Below are 24,719 nucleotides of genomic sequence, written 5' to 3' on the forward strand. Positions count from 1 at the left end.
CCTGCTGCTTCCTGAAATCCCTAAAATGACAGCACAGAAGTTTTAAAGAGGCATAACCCACACTAGGACAAAGAAAATGGGACATGATCACAGAAGGATCAAATTGACATTTTTGGAAGCTGTGAACATAACTGGCTAAGTGGTAACTGACTTTGGAGACCAAATACCACTGACAGCACTGAGACCAGAACCGGTGTGTGTATGGGGAAGACGATCAAGAAACAAGCCATTTACCGTAGCAGAAGCCTGGGAGGGTTCAGAAATAAGCTCTGGTTATCAATGAGAGTAGATATGGGGTAGAATTAAAAACAGGAAGGCTAACAATCACTTGTTAGTTTTTACATCAATCAGAAAGAAACGCAGCCCCTTCTTTGGCTCTTCTAAGAAGGCTAGAAGCCAGGCCTACAGCTCCCAGGCAGAAGGAGGGACATACATCCAGCTCCATTTCCCAAACCAAAAGAAAAAACCTGAATACAGACATTGTGACAGTTCAACTTGGTTGGCTTACAGAAACTCTTGCTAGATTATAAACCCCAACTACATACACAGAGTTACCATCAGAGTTTTTGTCTTGTCTTTAAAATAAATGGACAGCAAAGGATCATAAGATATTTGATGAAAACTCCAGCATGAGAAAAAAAAAAATAAGAGCAAAACTAAACAAATAGAAAAGAGGAACTTAAAAAGAAGCAGAGACAATACAAGGAACTGGAAAAATAATCTTTAAAAACTATAACATGGTGTTTAAAGTTAAACACTCCAGAAATATAAGATCAAAGAAGAAAAATAGGAAAGTACTGAGACATTTTAAAAGAGGGTCTTTAAAGTTGTAGGAGAAAAATTTTTAAATAATAAAATCATTTTTTTAAATTTTAAATTCAGAGATGAGGAAACCACAAAAGATAAAGCAATGGAAATTAGAAAAGCAGATGATGAGTATAGAAGGTTTCGTATCTGAAGAACAGGAACTCCAGAAAGAGGTAACATAAAAAATAGAAGGGGAAAAATCATCAGAGAAACATTCCAAATTTCTAAGAATTGAAAGAAATTAATCTCTGAATTAAAATGACCCAATAAATGTGCAGTGCAGGATATTAAAATAAGGGAAGGGGAAGGGAGAGAAGGGGAGGGGAGGGGAAAGGAGGAAGTAAGAAAGGGAAGGAGGGAAGAAGACAGGTAGGTAAAGTCCCCCACCACCATGCCCTGAGAGACCCATATATCATTATCATGAAATTTCAGGACCACAGACATAAAAACATTCTAAAAGCTTCCAGTAAAAAAAAAAAAAAAAAAATTAAAAAAAAAACAACACAAAACAAGGCAATCAACCATACAAATGAACAGGTTTTAGAATGGTATTACATACAGTAACCCTAGAAGTAATGAAGCTTTGCTTTCAACATTCAATTACTAATACAGAATTCTACACCAACCTATCACCTTATATAGGTAGAATAAACATATTTTCATACATACAGGTCTCAAAATTTATATCCCAACTGAAGGAAGGTACTGTAAGACAGGTCCAATAAAACAAAGGTTCACACCATGAAGAAAGCACATGGAAATCAGGACAAGAACTCCAAAGGAAAAAGGAATTCCAGGGATTAAGGAAGTGCCAAATTGACAGTTATGGTGGGCTACAAGGATATCAACAACAATAGACAAAAAGAAAAAAAAAAAACCTAGATTATTTGATGTTTTTACGTGAATTGAGAGAAACTTCATAGTTCTATAAACATATTCTGGGATGAATCAGTGACAAGTACTTAGAAAACTAAGCAAACAAACCAAAAGAAACAATGATTAATTCCAGGAAAAGCAAAGTTATATGAAAAAGAAAATGTTGTAATACAAAACATATGAGGTTCATCTACAAATAATATTTGCATTATCACAGTAATATTCCCCCTAACTTAAACAAAAGTGGCCCTAAAATAATTTTAAGAGGACAGAGCACAATGTTGGAGGTATGGGTAAATCAAAGTAGATAGTCAACAAATACCTAAAATGTAGGAGATATAAAGCGTAAATATTATTTACAAATCATCATTACAGGAAGAATTGCTAAATAAAGTTCAAAGTAGCTACATCTAAGGAACAGGAATCAAAAGTAGACAGAGAAGAACCAGGAAGAAGACTTCTATTTTTTGCTCTATGAGCCTTATGGCACTATTTCACTTTTTAACGTATGTACATATTTTTTAAACTAATTTTTTATAAGATCACCAGGTTGGAGGGAAGATAAATATTTGAATATTTCAAATATCTTAAACTTATATATTTAAAAAGAAAAGATTAGAAAAATTATATACCAAAAATATCAAATATGGTTATTCTACCTTATGGAACTATTGATGATTTTAAAAACTTTTTTTGCCTAGTTTTTCCAAATTTCTTTTAATGAATACATAATACTTTATGTAATAAGAAAACAAACATTTCAAAAGGATAAAGTTGTATACTCCAGAGGAAAACCTCCATTAGAGATTCTTGGATACTCTTCAAATACCATAAGCAGCTAAAATTCATAGGCCTAATTATCCCATGTACTTGCTTCTATCACTGCAAGTTCTATACAAAAAATACATTTTTTTTATTTTCAATTTAAAAATAAGAATCATAAGCCCACATTTAAAGTTCTAAGAAATATGCTTCGTGGTGAAAAACCGGCTTCTAATAACACGTGTTCTGAATAAATAAAGTGATTTTAAGAAAATTCATTGTCATTTCTGTGTTGATGGGTTTTAGTTTAAAAAAAACTGCAGTCTGTTGTAACTCAAATTGTTTAGTTGAATATTCAGACACCTGAAGAAATAAACTCAACTATGTTCTAAATTTAATAATATTGTTGCTAATTAAGAGATACCTAAAAAGAAATGAAAATAAAACTTTAAAATCTCTATCCATGATACCATATTTCAAATAAATTTTCTAAAACAAGCACTTTTACAACCACATTTTCAAAATTTCCTTTTCAATCTGCAGATAATACTGATGACAGAAGTTAAACTCTTATAAATTGTACTTTCCTGAAGATGAACTGAATTCTGAGTATTTGGGGGGTAAAAGTTATCAAGTATTTCACAATAGTGATCATCTCTCTTAAAGTCAGAATACTTTTAATAAAATATATATGACTTCTATATAAATATAATTTGTTGCAAAGTTAATGATTTTTCTCTTTGTCAATGGTCAGTGATCTACAGGAAAAAGAAAAAAACTGAATGAAGGGGAAAGAATATGTAAATTCTACTAATTCTACTAACTCCTTTTTAAAATAAAAGGAAACTGAAAGCATACACAGCAATCCATCCATAATTACCTTTTTTTTTTTTGAAGATATTCTAATAAAACGATTTTCATCTATACTTTTTTGGGCACTTGTGAAAATTTTGACTCCAGGAAACACAAGTGGCTGAAGAAAAGCAAAATTAGCTCTGAAAAATGCACCCCTCTCTGTCACAGAGAAGCAGCTCGGGCAGTGTAAGAGGGCTATACACCTGCTTTGGCACAGATACTATCAATATCAGTTTCATTTTCACTTTGCTGTTTTTTAATAAATGCCATTAAATTCTTTGCAACTCCCTATAGATCTCTTTGATCTTGTTCTCCTATATGAAAATTTCTCCAAGTGTGTTTTTTACATAAACTGCAATGCACAATCTCTAGAAGTAGGGCCCTGAAACCTGCATGTTAAACATGCTCTCGGAGTTTGAGAACCTCTGTCCAGCTCAGGAGTTCTTAAGTTCCAAACTAAGTTCTCATATCAGACTGTTAGAAATTTATACAAGTTATTTTGTTAACTCTTGTACTTCTAATTTTATAGTAAGGCAAGTAAAGAGAGTCAGAGGGAAAAGAAAAGTGTCTTGAAGAGAAGAGACAAGAATTTACTTGGTACTACCAAGACCACTTGACCACGTAACACCTTACAGAAGTCATTCCTTATTTTCTCAGGGATTATTTTCCTTAAAATAAGCAGAGATTTCTAGTTCAGGAGTCTTAGAAACAGGAGTTTAGTAGTCATGTAATAAAAATGATGCTAGATATACAAAAACACATAGTAAATAAAACATTTGAAAGGCATCCACTTCTAAAAATATGTTGGTATTGTAAAATCATGCTCTAAATCCTTTTTTCTAAATTCCCCTTAATTGTTTAGGGAACATTGGTAAAAACATCGTGACTTGCTGAGACAGATCCTCCCAAGAACTGTTATATAAACTGCATTTCTTCCTACTGTTCTCAAATCTTTTATGAGTTTAAATTAAACTTTTTTGTTTGTCCTTATGCTTTGGGGGAGGGGGGTAAGCAATTTTTGGTAAAAATGCTTACACAGTAAGACCGTTTTTGTAAACTGCTGAAGGCACAGAGGGAAGGGAGTTTAACAAGAATAACTGTCTTGTTCTTTTGTTTAAAGGAGAATGAATTGACCCACACATACATAAAACGATCACAGATTATTTAATATAGGTATGTAAATACAAATCTGCAAAATCACAAAACTGCCCTTGGCATAGCATGATTTACTTTAACCATTAAAAGTAAGTCACAGACAAACCATATTTGTCCTTCCTTTGAAAAGGAAAATAATTGTCAGAAACCAAGACAGTTATCAGAAAATGGGATATTAATGGTGAGAAACCACTGCAGAATAAATAAAACAGACTGGTCAGTGCCACTTGTACTAAGGAAAGCGTAAGACAGTGTGTTAGTGTTCCCAATCCAGAGCATAAGACAGCACAGCCCGCACAGGGGGCTGGGCCGTGTCACACCCAATCAGCACCAGGCAGCCCCAAAGCAGCTATGCCAGGACTAGCCTGCTTTCAGTTCCTCAGTTGTGCCAAGCTCCTAAATACAACCTGGTCCCTCTGTCTAGCTGACACTTCCCCCAATATTTTTTCCATCTTTGTGCTGCTCAGGTTTCAGGTCTCAGCTCTCTTTACTCCACACGTACATAAGGTACCCCCACTTATTACCTCCCTATGCGCTTTATAGTCTCCTACATAGTATTTCTAACACTTGTGGTTATATGTACATATAATCTGTATGTATTATATGTATATATTATTTTAGTATGTTATATGTATCTCTGTATATTACACAAGGTCTCTCTTTCCTCTTTAGGCTGTGCATTTCACAAGAACAGAGACCATGTCTATCTCAAATAGTGCACAGCCAGGATCTTGGACACTGCCTGGTACAAAAGCAGCACACTTAGTGGAATTAAATGCAGTCAGAATTTCATCTTTTGTTGCCAACACTTCACATCTATAAAGCCTCAACAAGACAAGACCAGACCCTTTCACCTGCTATGCTAGACCGGTAAAAACCTTAGCATTAAACAACGGAGGTTCCCTATTGACCTGTAAAACCCAGCAGGCTTGTATTTTGGGCTTAAGAGGGGGTGGGAGGGTCCTTTGTTAGTATAATCAGTCAGTTATCAGTCATGCCAATAACCTGTCATAGACTTTCTTTGGATTCCAGAGATCTGCTTGATTGCTTTTCTGTCTACCGGACATTAACTCTTACCTTAAGTAGTTTGTCTTTTCCGTTAAAAAAGTAGAACCAAATGCAAATTTAGTTTCTGCCTTTCATCTCTGTGGAAGGCAGCCCCCATGATGGCCTCCACTGATCCTTGCCTCCTAGTTTTCAAAGCTCCTGAGTAGCAGACTCCTCCCCAGTGGAGCAGGGCTGGACCTAGGTAGCTAGCAGGATGTCATGGTAGGATGGTGTGAGATTTCTGAAGCTAAATCATAGAAGACACTGGAACATCTCTCTTGAGCTTTATCATTTGCTTTAGGGGGATGCAGCACCATGCTCTGAGGACACTCCAGCAGTCCTGTGGAGAGGTCCGCATGATCAATCAGTTCTCCTGCCAACAGCCTGCACTAACTTGCCAGCCACATGAGGAAGAGGATCCTCCACCCTTAGTCAAGCCTTCAGATGACTGCAGCCTCAGCTGATACCCTGACTGCTCCCTCCTGAGATCCTCACCAGACACAACCAGCTAACGTGCTTCTGAATTCTAACCCACCGAAACTGGACTTGACAATAAATGTTTACTGTTGCTTTAAGCTACCAAATTTGGGGGTAATTAGTTACGTAGCAATAGGTAACTAAGACAATCTTTCATCACTCAAGTTCACACAAAATTGTCTAGAAACTTTCACCGTTAATACAAAGGGAAACAAGAAATTTTTATTATTGTTCACTAGATCCCATAGTGAAAAAGCAAGTGGTTTTTTTTTTTGAAAACATTTTAAAAGGATAAAATAAGATTAGATTCATTCTATTTTTCAGAATAGAGAAAAGAATTTCCTTATATGGAATAGAGGGATGAAAAAATGAGACAGGAGAGGTGGGATAGAAGCTGAAGTGATGCCCTAAAGACCAGGAAAGGAAAGGAGGGGAAACACATTCAGGGATTGGTTTCTTCCATTTGTCACAACTTTGCTTTAGCAGATTTTACTGGCCCAGTGCAAAGAAAACACGTAATGATTAGAGTGTCAGGAGGAAGATATACAATGTGTAATCCCAGAAGGCAGGGAGATTTGTACTAGTAATAAAAGGAAAGAAAACTAAGTGGCAGCACTTGGATATCAAGATCATTTTAAAAAGGTCTATGATAGCTATTTGGCAGAAGTACCAGTCGTATTTCTTTATTCTATGTAGAGAAGTTTTATCAAATGTTTTTTTCTCTATTTCCTGCCATAATAAATGTGGAACATAAAATACTCCAATTAGAAACACAGATTTGTCATCATGATTCCTAAAGATGGTAGTGAGCACGTTTTTCCCCTTCCCACAGCCAAAGATAGTTTTTCTAACAAAAGAATTTTGAAGTCACTTGAGTTTTTTGTTTTTAACTATTCAATTCCTCTTAGCCTTACACTGCTTCCATTTTCTTTTTCAAAGTCTCCTTTCTAGGTTTCCATCCACTTTTATTATAACACAGAAAAACTGAGATAATTAATAGTGAGATAATTGATGTTTTCTCTTAACATGTTCAAAGGGCTATTTCAAGGAAGACTGGAAGAAACAACAAATGAAAAACTTCTAACTATCCACTGGTAACAGTTAATACTAACTTTATCTTGAATTAGAATTTCTAAGAGTTTTCTTTCTAGAGAAGGCAATCAAATAAACAGAGGGAAATTCTTCATAATCACAGGCTGCTTGCCGGCTTCTATTCTTAAACAGTGGATCCAAGACAAATGCCACTGGAACCGTCAGGATAATGGTGGGGAAGAAGAAAAAAAAAACAAGACCTCAACTTCAGATACTCAAAAAACTAGGCTGAATTTTGGTTAGAAGCAACCTTCTCCTTCCCCAAAAAACAAACAAACAAACAAAAAGTATAGCTATCTTTATTAGTTTTTGAGAATTCCACTGCCACACATCGCTGACAATCACTAATGATCCCCTGAGCTTCTCAAACTTCTTAAAAAAAGGAATTAAAAAGATAAGGAACTCCTTTACAAGCAAAATCTAGAGTCAGAACTAATGTTTAGCTATCTGATCAGTATTGCCAACTCAGCCAGAGCTATCACCTTGCTGTCAACTCTGAAGTTCTAGAGTTTGTAGGCTAACTCTTGGAAGGGAACTCCTACCTGGCTCTACAAAATTAAAAACAGAAAGATTACAAAGTAACCCAGGCTTGTGATTCAGTGAGAGATCCTGAGCCAGAACCAACCAGTTGAGCGGCTCCTGAATTCCTGATGCACAGGAACTGCGTGAGGTAATCAATGCCTAGTGCTGTTTTAAGCTGCTACGTTTCAGGCTTATTTGTTATGCAGCAACAGACAACTATTATCTCTCATCACTCAAGTTTACACAGTTTGCCAGATATTCACCATTAATATAAAAAGGCAAGGAGATATACTGTATAAAGAAATGTAAAATAATTACTAACATGTAATGTGCAGACAAATGAAAACAAGTGTGTTAACAGAATTTCTTCAGATACAGTTTACTAACTGTGATAAGACCAATAGTGTAAGATCAGTGGGGCTGATTCTTTTTCCTAACTTGCTCCAATTTTTATGAATAGCTTCTCTGCCTCAAAACCTTTTAAAAACCCCATATGACAAGTAGAAGAAAACTGAGAAAGAAGTTATCAAAGGACAATTATAGGCAGGAACCACTGCAAGCTGTGAATGCAAATATTTCAAGAAAGTTATTTTTTCATATTTCTGTATTTGACAGCATTCTATAATAGTGACTATACTATAATGCCTTTACATCCAATCTTCATCCTTTGGTGAACTAACAAGTATCTCTAAACAGTGGCTTTTCCTTAAATAACAAGTCAAGACACATAGGTTTACATTTCTCTTTGTATAAATCAACATAAAACTGAATAGGCTACAAAGGTTCTGATTAACAAACTTGTAACAGAATTTTATAGAGGAGATAGGTGTTACCTAGCGCTCATTTTCATGTAAAAAGTGGTAAAATAAGCAGACAAATCAGTAGATACAAAACTTTTTTTAAAAAAGTCACCTACCCTTAAGAGGATCATGCTCTGCTCTCATAATGTCAATGAGAGAATTTTCCAGAGAGTGCATGTTCAAACTGTCATACATTCTACTTCGATCCTAGGAGAGAAGAAAAAAAAAGAATATAACCTATGCAATTTTTTCAAAAAGCGATGATTAATACACTATCTAAACACTCTTACAGGACACCTAACTAATACAATACTACCAGTCAGTTTGCATCCCAAGACAATGTCAACAACTGAGGCTCTCATGAGCTGTAGTAGCTCCTGTACTGGAGGACAACACATGTAATACATTTATCTCCAAAATCACATATCAAAAGTAATCTTATTTCACTGGCAGTAGAAATGCAATACAGTAAAATAATTTCTATCATTATCATTCTCAATTTATAAAGATCCTAAAATATTACACACAGAGAAAACATTTTTAGTTGTTATTTAACTTCTAAACTTTTCTTCTATGTCTAGGAATACAGACACTGGTGACACTTGAAAAATAAACACTTGGGAGGAAAGGGCTTAATTCTCCATTGCGCACCATACTTTAAACATCCATCAAACACTGTATGTTATTTAACTTAATAGTCAGAATTTCACAATAATGAATGCATAAACATCTTAAACAGCAAAAATCAAAAGCATGAAATACTAGTATCAGAACAAGAACTAATATCTAGAATACTTATATTTAAATCTTGTTCTCTGAAATTCTCATATTTTGGTCTCCACATTTCTAAACCTTCCCTCTCCTCCACCCATCCCTGCAAAAAAGGAAGGTGGGGGAGAAAAGGGTGAAAGCATTCTCATCAGAGAAAATTTTCTACATCATCAAGTCTCAGAACAAAGTCTTTTGTGTAGCTGGAAGTTTTGTTTGCTGAAATGCTAAATCCCTCAACTTGCTTACTAGAAGGAATTTGATTCTTTAAAGCTCATGAATTTATACTGTATTCTGCTCAACATACACTCAGTATACTTGAACAAATATATATAGGGACCCACCACAGCGAGCCCTGACCTGTGCCCCCTGATAAACAGGTAGTCTACTCCCAAAATATGTCAGTGCCAACTCCCACCCATTTAGGGGTGTGTGTGTATGTGTGCTTGCACAAGTGTATGTAAATGAGGGAGAGGCAGGGCAAACCATTTTTGATTCTTAAAAAATGATTAACACAGAAATAAAAAAGAGAAGAATCAGAAAAGTGGGAAAAAAACTCTCCACAGAAATCAGACTGAGGTACTTCTCAAACTGGGTCCCTGAGCTTCAAGAAGGACCAAGAAACTGTGAGATTATATATAATGTCCTGTACGTGCGTATACATGTAATTTTTTTTTTTTTTCTGAAAGGTTTAGGGCTTTCATCAGGTTTCCAAAGGAGCCCACAATGCAGAGAAGATTCAGAGCCAGTCTCTTAGGAAGCGGAGGGAAAAACAAGAAATTTTCCTGAGACTATGCTGACTTTTCTACTCTACTTCGATGTTTACATGAGTATTGTCAGCTTTTTTAAAGCTAGGGGGCCAGAAACACTACTGCAGACTAAACAAGTCGCTGTCAAGGAATTTGAAAGTGTGAAAAGTTTAACACTCAATGATGGAAAGAATGCTAGACCTGGAGGCTCTTACTGGAGCTTTGTCAATAAATAGCTACACTAGTATTCCTTATTTTTACTTAAAGTCTCCTGAGGTATAACACACCCATCAGTGATAGGTGTTCACTAGAACAATGACCTTAGGGAGGGAGGCACCGAGAATCACTGAGCTGTATGCAACAGTGGTTCTCAAACTTGAGTATGCTTCAGAATCATCTGGAAGGCCTGTTAAACACACATAGCTTGCTGGGACTCATCAAGAGACTGATTCAGTATGTTTGGCGTGGCTCCTGAGAATACGTATTTCAAATAATTTCCCAAGTGATACTGACACTGCTGGTCCAAAAGACCATACTTTAAGAAGAACTGAGCCAAACCTTTCTTAGGTTCTGTTCCATCTTCTAGGAAATAAAATTATCATGTCAAATTAAATGATGCCTAAAGTCCACTTTAAAAATAACAGAAGTAATAGAAAAGCAAAAGACTCAAAGTAGTACATAATAAATGAAAGTGGACTAGAGAAGAGCATGGCCCTCGTACAAAAATGACATACAATTTTAGTAATCTAACCAAATATTTCCATTTTTTTGTGCTTCTACTGTACTTGGTTCATAACTGACTTGGTTTTCCTGACTCTCCCATTAAACTTTAAAGTTAATTTGGGGTAAGGACCTCCTAATTATGGAAAAACTCTCTCTCAAATATTTGTTCAGTGAACAGTATTTTATCTCTAACATAAAAACTCTCCAAAAATGTTTAAGTTTAGCTCAGTTAGGACAAAGACTATACTTTTAACTGGTAATTATAAAGGACTACAAAGACTTCTCAGAATGCTCCACAGAATAGGTACTCAACCGTTAAGTGATAAACTGAGACAAGGATCAGATATAAAGGAAGCCTAACAAACTGCCATTAGTTTAAAAGCTAAATGGAAATCCTCAAACCATTTTAAAGTAACTGTAAATGCACTGATGCTGATTAGCATAAATAACGATGGAAAATCATAGCAATGTAACTTACATTTATTACCATATGGCTATTTGAAAATAGCCAAGATATTTCACAAAAGTAAGAATCTCTAACAGGGAAAGTTTACCCAAATCTATTTTATTTTATTTTACCAATAAAACTGCATTCATTCATTCATTCATTCATTCATTCATTCATTTATTGAGTTATTGAGTTATTTATTGAGTTACTGAGTTACTGGGTTATTGAGTTATTGAGTCATAGTCAGTTTACAATGTTGTGTGCCTAAATCTATTTTAAATATGAAAGGTGTGAGGCAAAGAATCAACTAAACGGGCTTTCAGAAACAGAGATTACAGAATCCCACAACAATGAACAGGCAAAAATTAGAAGAGATTGGTGGAAAAACTATAATCTCTTATATTTTAGCATTTTATTGTTTTCTTAAACCCAGACATATGCCACAAAAACTATGGAAACAACAATGAAGTCCTAGAAAGACCAAAACACACAGGAAGAACAAAGTCATCCTAATTTTAAAAAAAGATGAGCTGAGAAAGATTATAAACTCTGAAAAATAACTAATGAGGTCAACAACAATAGTAAAACACAACAAAGGAACTTAAACTTAATTAAAATGGAACTTTTCATGGGTTATATTTTTGCTTAGATATATTCAAAACCGTGTTCTATTAAAAAAGCAGTAAAGTAAAATTTGTTCCTTTGACAACGATATAGCTTCCCTAAGAAAAAGGAGATGGATTACAGAAAAAGCCTGTATCATCATATTTCAAGTTATACCAGATGCTTGAGCCTATATATTCTTCTGCCTAAGTAGAAAAATCAGCTTTTGTTTTATTTTTGTGTTTAGTTCTCCAATTTTTGATTTAAAATAAAAAAAAGCAAAGTTGTACTAATATTGTTCTCAATTTTAAGTAACTACTGATCACATATTGCTGATTATACTGTCTGCTACTGAACCATAGTGAATCAGCAGCAGACGATGTGCTGCTTTGCCTCCCTGCACAGCGTGGCTCAGTCTCATACTCTCCCACATCATTCTCTAGCTGTTCCACACAGATATCCCTTATTCATCCAACTGGACTTTCACCTTCTCAGAGGCAAAGAACAGTATTTCCTCCCATATATCCCTGAGGGCAATTAAAGCACTACCACCACATACATATATAATGAATATACATTTCTTGAGCTTCCTTTATTATTGTGATCTGCACGAAGTAGAAAAGAAAAAAAAAAGCTATGTGTATGTGTTTGTGTGTATATATATACACATATATGTGTGTGTATATATATATACATATATATATATATATATATATATACATATATATATATATATGTTTAAAGGCCCCAAATGGCCAAAGCCACAATGGTTAAGGAAAACGGAAAGGTAAGTAGAAAACGTCTGGTATAAGAATGGGTTGAGTACCATTAAAGAACTGAACACAGGATAGGAAATATAAAAAGCATCCAATACTTAAATATATATAAGAGATCCCATTCTGTCCCATTTTCAGCAGGTGCGACAGTTTGATAACTACCAATGTCCATAAAACTCATTTAGTTGAAGAACCACAATTTAAGGAGTGCTTTATTAAATGAAAAATTGGTCTGTTACTATATATTGTTTTTTGTGTAAGGTTAATAAAGTCTCCAAATGATGTATTTTTCTGAGACCCTCATGTTATCATTTATCATTTTATCCTAATAGCCTGGATGTTAAAGATTAGTAGAAAATATCTTCTATTAATTCAAGGTGGTTTATGCGACGTGCTAAGGAACTGCAGGCAGAACTTCTGTAAGAACAGAAGTCCACAGCCAAGCACATAGGTAATTCCCCAGCTGGAGAACAGGTCAACACCCACAGGCCTCACGGGCTCTATCAGTTTTAAAGGCATGATACTGCTTCACTTAGAGATCTGAGATGCCAAATGTACATTTGTAAGTAATAACCGCAGCTACTGATATATTACTCTTGGAATTAAAACATTCAATATTAATGAATAAATATACTGTAGCCTTAATATCTACTTGAAAAATCAATTTTAAGGTAACTTAGAACTCATACTGTCGGGTATCACTTCTTGCATGAGTAACCATCTGAGTTTTTTAAAAGAAGTAATTATTAGCCTTAAAAATTAATAGAAATATGTAACATTTGTTTTAAAGTCACAAATGTGTATAACAATTTACATTTGTTTTTTAAAAGTTTTAAATTCGAAGCTATTCCATAAAAAACATGCTATTTTAAATAAGGAAATGCCAACCTGAAAAATTTTACATACAACTGAAATAAAACTAATCTATAAAACTATTTCTTTCTCATTTACTAAATTCAATTACATGTCCAGCTCTTAGTGTAGGTAAGGCCTGAAGTATCCAGGTATTAGAATTAAGATATTAGTTCTAGAATTTAGTATATTTTAGGCCTAAGTCAATTTGAGACTAAAGGAATTAAAAAGTTAAATGTTTTTAAATAATGTATTTGTTAACTAAAATATATTAGTATTAAAATGCTGTATATGATGAAAACAGAGCAGAAATGAAAATAATGTCCCCAGATATTTAAGTCTCTTAAGTATTTTCTATAATTTTAACTTTGCCAAAGACTAAGGAACTACTCAGCTGTTTAAGATACCAATTGCAGTTTCTAGCTGCTGCTGTATTTCTAAGAACCTCAACTTCAAATACCTCAACCTTTTATGGAAAGATAGAAACAGAACAAATTTTGTGTAATAAATACTCTTAGGGTATTCAAAGGAGATAGCAACATTGCTTTTAAGACCAGGTGGGATGGAAGGTCATACAGGACACCTCCACTGCCTAGGACCAATGCCCACCTCTTCCCCCCAATAAACCAAAACCTTCGTATTCTAAAAATAAAGGAATGGGGGGAGGGGAGTGGGGAGCAGGGAGCAAAAGAAATGGCCACAATAGATGAAAGAAAGTATAAGAGTTGACCAAAAAGGCCTTACATGATCTAGTTCAAGGTCCTACTTTTATAAATAAGGAAACCATGACCCAAAGATATGAAAGCCCATAAACTGTGTCATTCAATGTTATAAAGATTGTGAGAGGAAGAATAAGAAGATTCAGGTTTCAGACCTCCTTTGCTTCTAGTTCAGTTCACTTTCCACTATCTTTTTCTTCACCATTCTCTTCAACTTCATCACATCACACTGCTGGCTCAGAGTCCACAAGGAATGCCAATTATCTTAGCAGTTTACAAAAAAAAAAAAAAATCCTTAAGCATTAAAATCCTTTTTTTCTAAAATGAATTTACTTAAAATCCCAGGTTATAAAATTGGTGAGAGCAGAGAGGCTTTGAATGACGTCTAAGTGGGAGGGCTGATGGCCCTCATCCTGTGGCAGCCCCAGGGGCACTCCGCAGAGCCCAGTTTGAAAATTTCCCTTCATTATCACCTCTACCTACTCTGAAGCATTATTCTATCGACTGAAGCCTTCTTAATGACCTAATTTCTCAACATCTGTTCCCCATCCCCCTGGATCCTTCACAGCAGCTCATCTGTCTTCTTTTTCCTCCACAGATACATATTCCTTTCATATATGTATCCTCTTGCTTCTTCCTGCACAAGCTCTTCAAATAATTATGTCCTTTCCTATCTAAAACATGTCCCTTGCCACCTTCAAAATAATTACCATAATTTTCCTCTTCTAACATACCATCTCCTAGGCATTTACGTATTTAATTTGAAAACCATAAAAATGCTACCATAAAAATGTCACTAATAAAGCCTATCTGAGCCAGAGTGGAGAAGAAAGTAGAAATAGATGGATAACATTACAACATTAACAAGACAATCAATTGCAAATTACATGAGATAAATACTGGCAGGAGTATTCTGGCAAATAGGTAGTACTTGTTTAAAACAAGTGCTAATGGTTGATTATTGAAGTTACTGCCAACACTCCATATTTGAATGCTATTTACAAATGTAATATTAATCTATTTATTCAGTCCTTACTTGTAAAATCATCTCAAGTTGATAAAGTAACTAAGGATAACATAGCTCCATTCAGTGGACTCTCACAAAGTCAAGTCTATGCTCATTCAAACTCGGGCTCTGTAGGAAAGGATCTTTATATGTGAGGACTGAGTGTTCTGTTTGTCCTGTAATAATTCTCATCACCTGGGACCCAGTATGCATTCAAATTTCATCTGTAGGAAGAGAGACAGCATTTTGTAACCACAAAGGACTTGAAGGTAATTTGATTAAGACTGACTCTCAGCTTTTTGACTCAGAGCTTTTCCATAGGAAGCTAATTATTTGGAAGAAGACAGTATATAATAGCAGTATCAAAGTTTAGAATAGAGAAATGCTGTAAAGTTTTTTTATAAAGGTGAAAAACTAAACTAACAGGGTTTAGAAAACTCAAGGCAAATACAGCAGATATCATGAAAAAAGTTTATTAAAAATTCTGTAAGACATTTATGAAATGTAAAATTAAATGCTAAGTAAACATATGATTTTGTACCTAATTGCAAATGATTCTGAAAAGAGATAAAATATGTTCAGTTTGACTGATGTTTAAAGTCAGGTGCTCTTGGGTATATGATTCTCTTTTCCAAAAACAAATTTATTATGTTTAGGAAATATAAAATGATTATGAACTACTTTTAAATTTAAAAACAAAACATCTTATATTAAATAGTTAAGTCAAGTGACCCTTTAAAAGTAAATTGCTTTAACACTCTCTGACATATGCTTAAATAGCTATAATTGGAAAGTAAATAATAAATCCTACTTATAATACAAATACTAAACTCCTAGCCAAAATCCTGAGAAATACACACTGTGCAGCCTACCTGGTCTATTCTGGATGTTCCGGCTGCAGTGCACCAACTATCTTGGAGTGAATCTGAGCCCCAAGCTGGCAACTGCAAACTAGATCTCACCTTCAATAGCATAGAAGTTTTCATCAGAAATAAGCAGTTCTCTTACCCGTACCCACCCGCAAAAAAAAAGGGGGGGGGGAGAATGAAAAGAAAAAAAACAATCCAAGTTTTCCCTATTGCATATCTTTGTTCTACCCTCTAATGGTTTCAGGGGAAAAAGTCTCATTTTAAATAATCACAAGGGGACTTTAATATCAACAAAATATTAAAAGCCGTGAAAAAAGTCTAATCATCACAACTATTAGGCCACATACAGAAAAAAATAGTCCCTGAACTAGTGGACAATTTTAATTTGATGTGAAAAGCCCTAATATTATTTTGCCATAATCACAGCTGTACTATCTGAATATACATACAGCTGATCATAGTCAAATATATGTGCAATTACAGAACACTTTAGTTTAGCTATATTGGAAGAGAAACTCATTTTGGTGACCTATTAAAGATTAATGAATGGAGGCATTCTTATGGAGCTGCCAATTAAAAGCTTCAATATGTATTTAAGCAATGCAGCAGGGTTTTCTATATTTTATAAAGCTTATTTTCTATTATGTGTTTAGAGATTTTCTTTTAGTCCCAGTCTTCTCTATATAGGTATTTTATCCTTTGATAATTAAATCATATGCTTAAAAATTAGAACTTTCTCTCCTTTAATCTGCTAATTTTATACTACTACTACTACCACCACCCAATTTCCTACTTTGAAAGATTAACATTAGAAATAAGGCCATTTACATACCATTCTTACCTGTAAGGGTAAGAGTGTATTACTATTGTTGTCTGTTCTGAACACATTATCTTCAATCCAAGATTTTGGAGTCAGTGATGGAGTAGAGCGAGTAAATTTCGGTGGTGCTATGACATTACCAGAAAACGGTTTCTTCAATGGAGATATCTGATTCATAGTTCCTGGAATTCCCATGTTTCCAGTTCTACGATGATCTCTGCCATGCATTGCGCCCCAGGACATACTTCCAGTGCCCCAGCCACTGCTCTGATGGTTGCTCCAGGGAGATTGTTTCAGAAGAGGCTGGGGAAAATACATCTACTTAAATTATAGGCATTTAACCAGCTTATAGTTCAAATTCAAATTTAGGCCTGAGCTAAAAATGTATATGATCTTAAAAAAATGAAAAATATAAAGGCAACAGAATATATCTTAACTAGTTTATAAAAGGTAATAGGCTTGAGATCTTGCTATACGAAAACATATTCATTTAATTCTAGGTGAGTTTATAGACTCTTGTTTACTATAAATATAATGAATGAAGCAAATATTTCATGACAATTACTAAAATAGAAAGTACAGTTACTTTTTTTCCTTCAGAGAGAACTATATACCTTACAAATATGAAGAAAAAATACTTTTAAATTGAAATTAACTTTGAAGATCCTTAAAGACACAAACTACACTATAATTTTAAAGCAACCATACTCTGCTAGGCACACAACTAAAAATATGGTCTTTATTAATTAAAATGTCTCAATTGTATGAGTGTAATATTTAGACTAGGTTTCCAAAACAAGTAGTACCACTATAATAAACATGGATAATGATAACATTTGGTGTTATTCTATTACATGGATTAAAAATGATTTTGGGGATAAGAAAAATACAAGAAATATGTCTTTTATTTCACTGTTTATTCAACTTTCAAGATACTTTATTCCAGTTTTAATGTAGTTTCTTTTAAATTTTCTTTAGGTTTTATTTCACTTACTTATCCATGAACTGTTAAGCAATTTGACGTTACCCATAGGTGAATACACTGAGATATATTAAAGGTAAAGAGCTAGATGCTTTCATCATTCTAATAGAGATTTTAATAATACAAGTCTCCATTAACTTCATTCATTTTCAAAAGTAAATTATATTCCAAACTAGAATCAATGGCAAGAAAAGTTAAGTCATCAAAGAATGAAAAATCCACCAAGGAACTACAACTATAGGTTGTGTTAACTGCTAGTAATTATATTGTCAGTAAGTTTATAATTTAATAATTTTGTGTTAACATTTAGCCAAAGTATGGGCCATGCAGTTACTCTAAGTCAATAAGTTACTGTTAAGTCAAGCACCCTTAAAATTAAACCTGCTTCTTACAGGTTTTTTTAAAACTTGATCTATAGTACCTGTTAAAAAATTGTTTTAAATTCTAATATCTTTATTATATACAACGTTCCCCCCTTGACAGTTCAAAAGCATAGTTAAAGGATCATGGACTGGAACCACTCCATTCTTGAGGGCCTTACTTTCCTCACTGATTGCGTTCAAAGTTCTCTTCCCATGATCTAAAATTCCACATGACAGCTGTGTGACCTCTTACACTCCACTTTGAGACCCGTCTTTTGACAAAAAACAGATTATAGTTAAACATAGATCATGGTATATGGTCTTCTGACCATGTATCACAGCTTGAAGAATAAAAAAATACTTTTAATTTTCTGTGGCAAGTCTCCAGTTAAAACATGAAGACCCTGATACCCACAAGATAGTTGCTCAAGACACGCAAATCACAGAAGAGTGAAATACTATTTCAAAATTAGTATTTTGAATCCTTCTAGGCCACATTCTCCTTTCTCAGAGAGAAACCAGTGACTCTTCAAGAAAAACTGTTAACTATTGTTCTGGTTAATTTAAATAAACTGTTAACTGTCACTTTAGTTAATTTATATAGTATTCACCTTTTAAAATGGTCAACCCTTCAAAACTTTAACTGACCAATGGAAAAAGTTATAAGAGTAAGTCGGCATTGGTTAAGGTCCATTTGTGTTTCTCCCTGTATCTTTAATCATGAAATTGGCCTTAGAATGATCACTATAATAAACGCTGACTAGATCAAAAAAGAACAACAAAATACCCTTTCAGTGTCGATTAACCAACCCAGCGGTCACTCAAACGTTGAACTGAGAGGATAACAAAACAGACCTTGAATCAGAAAGGACCCGGATGAATCAAAAAGCCTGCCCGCAGTGATTTCATAATTACATTACCCGCTGAAAATACACACACCCTATCAGTCAAGAGAAGGTTAAGGCCACCCCCAAAAATGTAAAAGTCTTCTCTTCAAGGTAACACACTGATCTCAAACTCGTTTAGTTTTAAAACCTACAAAATAGTAGCCAAACATTAAAAAGCACAGAAAGTCGAACTGTCTTGGGAGCATCTCCGTCTCAACCAAGTGAGCCGTCACTACCAGTTTCTTTTTCAAAGTCATCTGACAGCTCAGAGGACCGACCCACGCAGCGGGAAAGTCGGCAGGAGGCGCGCAGCCCGGCGGCTCCTCGGACGCCGGGTCCCCGCGGCAGGTTGTGCGGGCCGGCCACCGCCTCGCCGGCAACAGCCCTCGCCGACCAAATAAGAATGAAACAAACTCGAAAGAAAAAAGGGGCCTTTCCGCCCGTTCCCTCATTGGACGACGGGGAAGAGTCACGGGCTCCCCACACGCACCGTCTCCGGTAATCACTCTCCTTCCCCCAGTTTGCTTCCCACGGCCGCTCCTCTTCTGAGGCCGCCGCCCAAGCCCGCCGGTCCCGCGTCCCCCAGTCCCCGAACCCAGGCTCGTCCTAGCTGTGTCTCCGGACTCGAGGAACCCGGACGGCGGACCCCCGGGGCGGGGGTCGCCGGCGAGGCCTGGGTTCGCTAGGGTCGCCCGCTCCGAGGGGCGGGAGGGACGCCATTCCGTCCGTGCCCCAGCCCCCACCGCCGCGCCGGGGCGTTCGAGGGGGCGCCCGGCCCGGGCCGCTTCCAGCCGAACCCGCCTCGGGAGCCCCACAGCCCACGGTGGCCACAGCCCTCCCACCCCACCGGGGACGGTGTCCCGAGTCCCGTCGCCCTTTTCCGCCCTCCGGGTCCCACTCTTACTCGGGCGAGAGCTCCTCGCCAGCGCTCCTCGGGGGGCGCCCCCGCCCGCGGTGTCCCCGGCCCCGCGGCGCAGGCGGACCGCCGCCCGCCGTACCTGGTGGTGGTTGTAGGAGTTCCTCTGCTGCAGGAAGGCGGCGGCCGCCGCCTGGTGCTGCTGCTGGAGCTGCGGGCTGACGGGCGACCTCCGGCTCTGCGGCTGCTGCGGCGCCGCGGGCGGCGGGGGCTGCTGCTGAGGTAAATTCATGGCGGGCGGCGGCGGCGGGGGCACGGCAGCCGCCGAGAAGGGGCCCCCGAAGCCGCCGCCGCTGCCGCCGCCGCCGCTCGCCGGCACGCTGAGCCCTGCGCAGCCGTGCGGGGACACGGGCGAGAAGCTCGGGAAGAAGGCAGGGTTCATGGAAGACGGCAGCCCCGGGTAGAAGCCGTTCTCCGAATCGGGGCTGGGCGGCGGCATGGCGCTGAGCGAGCCGCCGCCGCCGCCGCCGCCGCCGCCGCCACCCGGGGTGGCGGCCGACGAGCCCGGCTGCGGCGGCTGCGGCTGCGGCGGCTGCTGGGGCGGAGGCGGCGGCTGCTGCTGGGGAGGCGGCGGCGGCTGGGGCTGGGGCTGGGGAGGCGGCGATGCGGTCTGCACCGACCAGGGGGTGCCGAAGCCGGGCAGCGGCGGCGGCGGCGACGCGGAGCCGCCTCCCCCTCCGCCTCCGGGGGGTCCCCCGCCCCCGCCGCCGCCGCCGCCCGGGTGCGGAAGGTCTGGGCTCTGCAGGCTGCTGAAGGCGCCCGCGCTGAGCGCCCCGCCGGGCAGGAGGTTACTGGGGCTGTTGAGCAGAGGGTGGTTGGGGGACTCCATAGAGCCCGGCGCGGAGTTCACCGGCGGCGTCGAGGGGGCCAAGCCCGCATTGGGGGGCTCGGCGGCGCTGCCCTCGCCCGCGGCCGGGGTCTTGCGAGGGCTGCCCGCCCCTCCGTGGCGGCGCCGCGGCGCTGAGGGCGGCGAAGGCTGGAGCTGCCGGAGCGGGGGCAGGTCGGCCGGGAGCTGCCGCGGGGCGAAGTCCTGCGGTGGGAGGTGCTGCGGGTGCGGGAGGCTGAACTGCTGCTGTTGCTGCTGCTGGCGCTGGATGAGCTGCGCCGGCTGGAGGAGCGGGCCGGGCGGCGGCGGAGGCGGGCTGAACCGGCCGGGGCAGTGGAACGGCGGCGGTGGCGGCTTCGAGTCCGAAGGGTGGGGAAGGTGGGGAGGGCTGAACTCTTTCCTCTTCTGGCTGCTCAGCTGCTGCTGCTGCCGCTTACTGAAGTCCTGCGGGGAGGAGGTGCGGCAGCAGCAGCAGGAGGAGGCGGAGGAGGAGGAGGGGTGGTGCAGACTCGGTTTGAAGTCCTGGGAGGGGAGGAGGTGGGTCACACCCGCGTTCGTGCCGCCGCCGGGGTGGTGGTTGGGGAGTTTCTCCGCGGCCGCCGCCCCCGAGAGCGGCCGCGCCGGCTGCTGTGTCAGCCCGAGCAGCAGCTCATCCTGCATGGTCTGCTGATGCACCAGGAACGGGGAGGAAGAGGAAGCGGCTGCGGCCGAGCTGTCCGCGCCGCCGCAGCCGAGGGGGATAGAGAAGGGGGAGGCGGCCTCCGAGATGCCGGTGACAGGCAACGGCGGCGGCGAGAGCCGGCCGAAGGGCGTGGCGGAGGGCAGTGGGGCGGCGGCCGTGGCGGGTCCCGCGGCGTAGGGACGGTATGTCCCGCCGCTGAACAGGGACCCAGGGCTGCTGCTTCGGAGCGGGGCTGTCTGCTGCACCCCAAACCCGAAGTCCCGCATTTATCAGGCCGGCGGCAGCGGGAGGAGACGCGCCCCGGCCGCTGCCCCGCCTAAGAAGCCGCCGGATCTGGGGCGGCGCGGCCGTGGTGGAAGGAGGGGGAGTCAGTGAGAGAGAGACACCGTGACTGAGCCAGGGGCACCGACTTCGGCCCTGCCACCCCTCGCGGCGATCACCGCCACCTCCCGAGACCGGCTCGGGCGCCGCCGCCGCCACCGCCTCCGCTGCCGCCCGGGTCGCTTAAGAACCCCGGAACGTGCGTCAGCGCCACCTCACAATCGCACCGCCCCCCGCGGTGCGTCCCGGCACGCGAGGACTCGAGGCCCCGCGCCCGCGCTGCCCCGCCCCGTCCCGCCCCTTATTAATATGCAGGCATGGCCGGGGGCGCGCTCGCGCTCTCGGGAGGGCGGGGGAGCGCGGGCGCGAGCGGCGCGTCTCCTCGGGCTTCTCCTGAGCCTAGGGGAGGGAGAGGCCGGTTGGGGCGTCGGGTCGCTGAGGAGGTCTGAGCGCCGGGCGCGGGCGCGAGGGCGAGTACGCGCGGCGGGCGCGGACGGTTTCTGGGCAACGGCCTCTTCACGCGCGGGGTCCAGGCAAAGCTTGCAGTGGGTCGCACGCGTCACCCCCGCCCCGTCTCCCTCGGGGCCCCGCCTCCTTCCTGTCACCTCGGCCTCGCCCTCGGTCACATGAGCCCAGCCGCAGGGACAGGGGCTTCCCTAGGCGGCGCTGGCCGGGGAAACTGAGGCCTGGGAGCCCCACTGGGAGTGGCCCTCGGTGATCGCGGCCGCGCGTGGCCCGCGGCGCGACGGAGCGGGAATCCTGCCCTCTCCTGGCCTCCGGGCTTGGCGCGGGGGTCCTCTGACCCACTCGCCGGTGCGAGGCTCTGGCCGCCGTGCAGACCGCCGAGCGGGTCGCCCACACCTCGGGCCCCGACTCGGAGCCCTCGGGTCGCGGTACAAAGCGAGTTTTAGCGCTGGTTTCAGTTTTCAGCCTTTCGTGCTGCGCGCTGTCATCTACCTTCCGGCAGCCGCATGAAGGTGTTTTCTGTAGGGTAAACACGAGGCCGCGGCCATATACCAAACATTTTCACTCCAGTAATGAGGAACAAAGTCCCTGGAACCTAACACGGCTCCGTGTGGTTATTTACACACAGATACGCATATAATGGGTTCCGAGGAGAGCTCCCGTGGTAACCCTGGGCCGGCTCCAAGTCCTCCTATTTCAGAAAGCGTTTAAAGTGCCACCATCAGGACTACCGTGTGTGGGACTCCTCCCCACCGCATTCATTCTGGCACCCCCGCGCCTTCCCCCTAGGGAGACTCAACATTTCCAAACCTTTATGAATTTTCAAGGGAGAAAGATTTCTCACATCAGGGAAAAAAAGGAGGTTCTGACTCAGCAGCAGACTTGTTGAGGCTTGCAAAATGGAAGGAGAGAGAGCTTTCCATGGTAGAGGTCTTATTGGAAGCGATGGAAGAGGAAGTAAACCTGTGTTTTTCCTAAAGAAACATTTTACACAGAGAAAAAAAAAAGTAAGGGTCTGGATAAAGGAATAGCAGAGCGATCCACAGAACGTAAGATAAGCATTTCATGTTCCTGTTTCGCAGTTTTAATTCTCTTGGCGTTTAGAGAAGTGAAACTACTGAAAGAATCCTAGAATATAGACTGATAATCCCCAAAGCAATAGAAAGTGGGTTCAGATTCTATTTGGTTTTGATTTACAACTGAACTAAGATTAAATAGTGTTATAAACCAGCACACTCTTACTGATGTAGGCAAACTGTACATTTTTATGAGTCCTCATTGTCATTTCTGCTTTTGTTACTTCAGTGTTTCAACTTTATATGAATCAATAAATACAGTAGAAAAAGAACAACATTGCAAAGGAAAAATACATTCAAGGTATAAAATTTATGTCTAATATCCTGTCTAATGAACTAAGTTTGATATTGCCTTTACAATGAGGAAAAAGTACTTAAAAAGAAACTCATAAATGATTTAGAAATCAATGGGTACATAGAAAATTGATTTGAGTTAATTTCAAAACCATTTTTAACAATCAAAATATAGAACTGGAGAAGTACTTCTATTACTCTAAATTACAATGTCTAGGAAATAACCTGAGATCATTAGAATAAAAAATATAAATGGCCATTTTCACAGCACCTGTTGACATATTTCTTAACTATTATTCATTAACCTGTTTTGCAGGGAAAATATTCAGGAACTGAGGCTTATAAATTCTTTAAAATGAACAAATGTTTTCCTAAATAAAATTATATTTGATTGGACTCATCTGCAGATCCAACGAGAAACCTTGAAAATATAGGCAGGAAAATTAGCTCAATCATCCATTAAATTTTCAGTTAGTGCAATATAAGGAGAGAGAGCATACATTTAAAAACCAGATGGTATTATTCTGGGCTAAAGTTTGAACAAAAACAAGGTTTCTTGGTGTGCTGAGACTGGTTTTGTTGTAGAGTATTTAAAGCTCTCTAAAACTGGGGGGAAAAAAGCCATCAAGTTTAGTATTATATTATAAGGTTAAACTTCATATTAATTACACTGAATTCCAAAGTCCCACTGCCAGACGCTCTACTCACTACTTTAACATCTCAGAGAGTGTTGTGAGGGCCCTGCTTTTTATAGAGAGGAAAGTTATTTTCTGAAATCTAGAACCTTTAAGCTGATGAGTGTCCCATCGAAAATATTCCGACATAAAAGTCTCCTATAGTGGAGGTAGAGGTGAGTGGGAGGTCCAAAGCCAAGATCTTATGAATCTATATTCTAATCTTATTTATGTGAAAATATGTCAATTATATGACCAGTAACTCAGTCCCTGACTTTGACAGTCCCTTCTTGTTCATTTCCTCCCACTGCTCTGGGCCAGTGTTTTTGAAAATACCTTGCTACAACCCAGCACACACACATACGCACATGCACCTGAAATAAAGCTTTCATTAAGCAATTCTCACTTTTAATACATGCAACAAATTCATTTAAAATTTTACTTTTTAAAATCATTAAATTGATCTCAAATCACTACATTGATTTGAAGACTCACAATTAGGTCATGA

General features: G+C 40.2%; 1 protein-coding gene across 8 annotated transcripts in view; it reads right to left on the reverse strand.

Annotated features, from left to right (window-relative positions):
• CPEB2 (cytoplasmic polyadenylation element binding protein 2) overlaps window positions 1-21,928 on the reverse strand; it is a 67,682-nt gene extending 45,754 nt beyond the window's left edge. For 2 of the 8 annotated variants that reach the window (XM_064487957.1, XM_031437185.2), the window contains exons 1-4: window positions 19,956-21,928; window positions 16,748-17,029; window positions 15,910-15,999; window positions 8,510-8,600 (exon numbers count right to left, since the gene is read on the reverse strand). In XM_064487957.1, coding sequence (XP_064344027.1) covers window positions 8,510-8,600; window positions 15,910-15,999; window positions 16,748-17,029; window positions 19,956-21,647 — 2,155 coding nt within the window. In that variant the 5' untranslated portion in view covers window positions 21,648-21,928. Of the gene's footprint in view, window positions 1-8,509; window positions 8,601-15,909; window positions 16,000-16,738; window positions 17,030-19,955 lie in introns of all 8 variants that reach the window. The other 6 variants (XM_064487980.1, XM_064487969.1, XM_064487974.1 and 3 more) reach the window with 4 other exon arrangements.
• Between the last annotated feature and the right edge of the window lie 2,791 nt (window positions 21,929-24,719).

The sequence above is a fragment of the Camelus dromedarius genome, chromosome 1 (genome assembly GCF_036321535.1).
Source record: "Camelus dromedarius isolate mCamDro1 chromosome 1, mCamDro1.pat, whole genome shotgun sequence".
NCBI lineage: Eukaryota > Metazoa > Chordata > Mammalia > Artiodactyla > Camelidae > Camelus > Camelus dromedarius.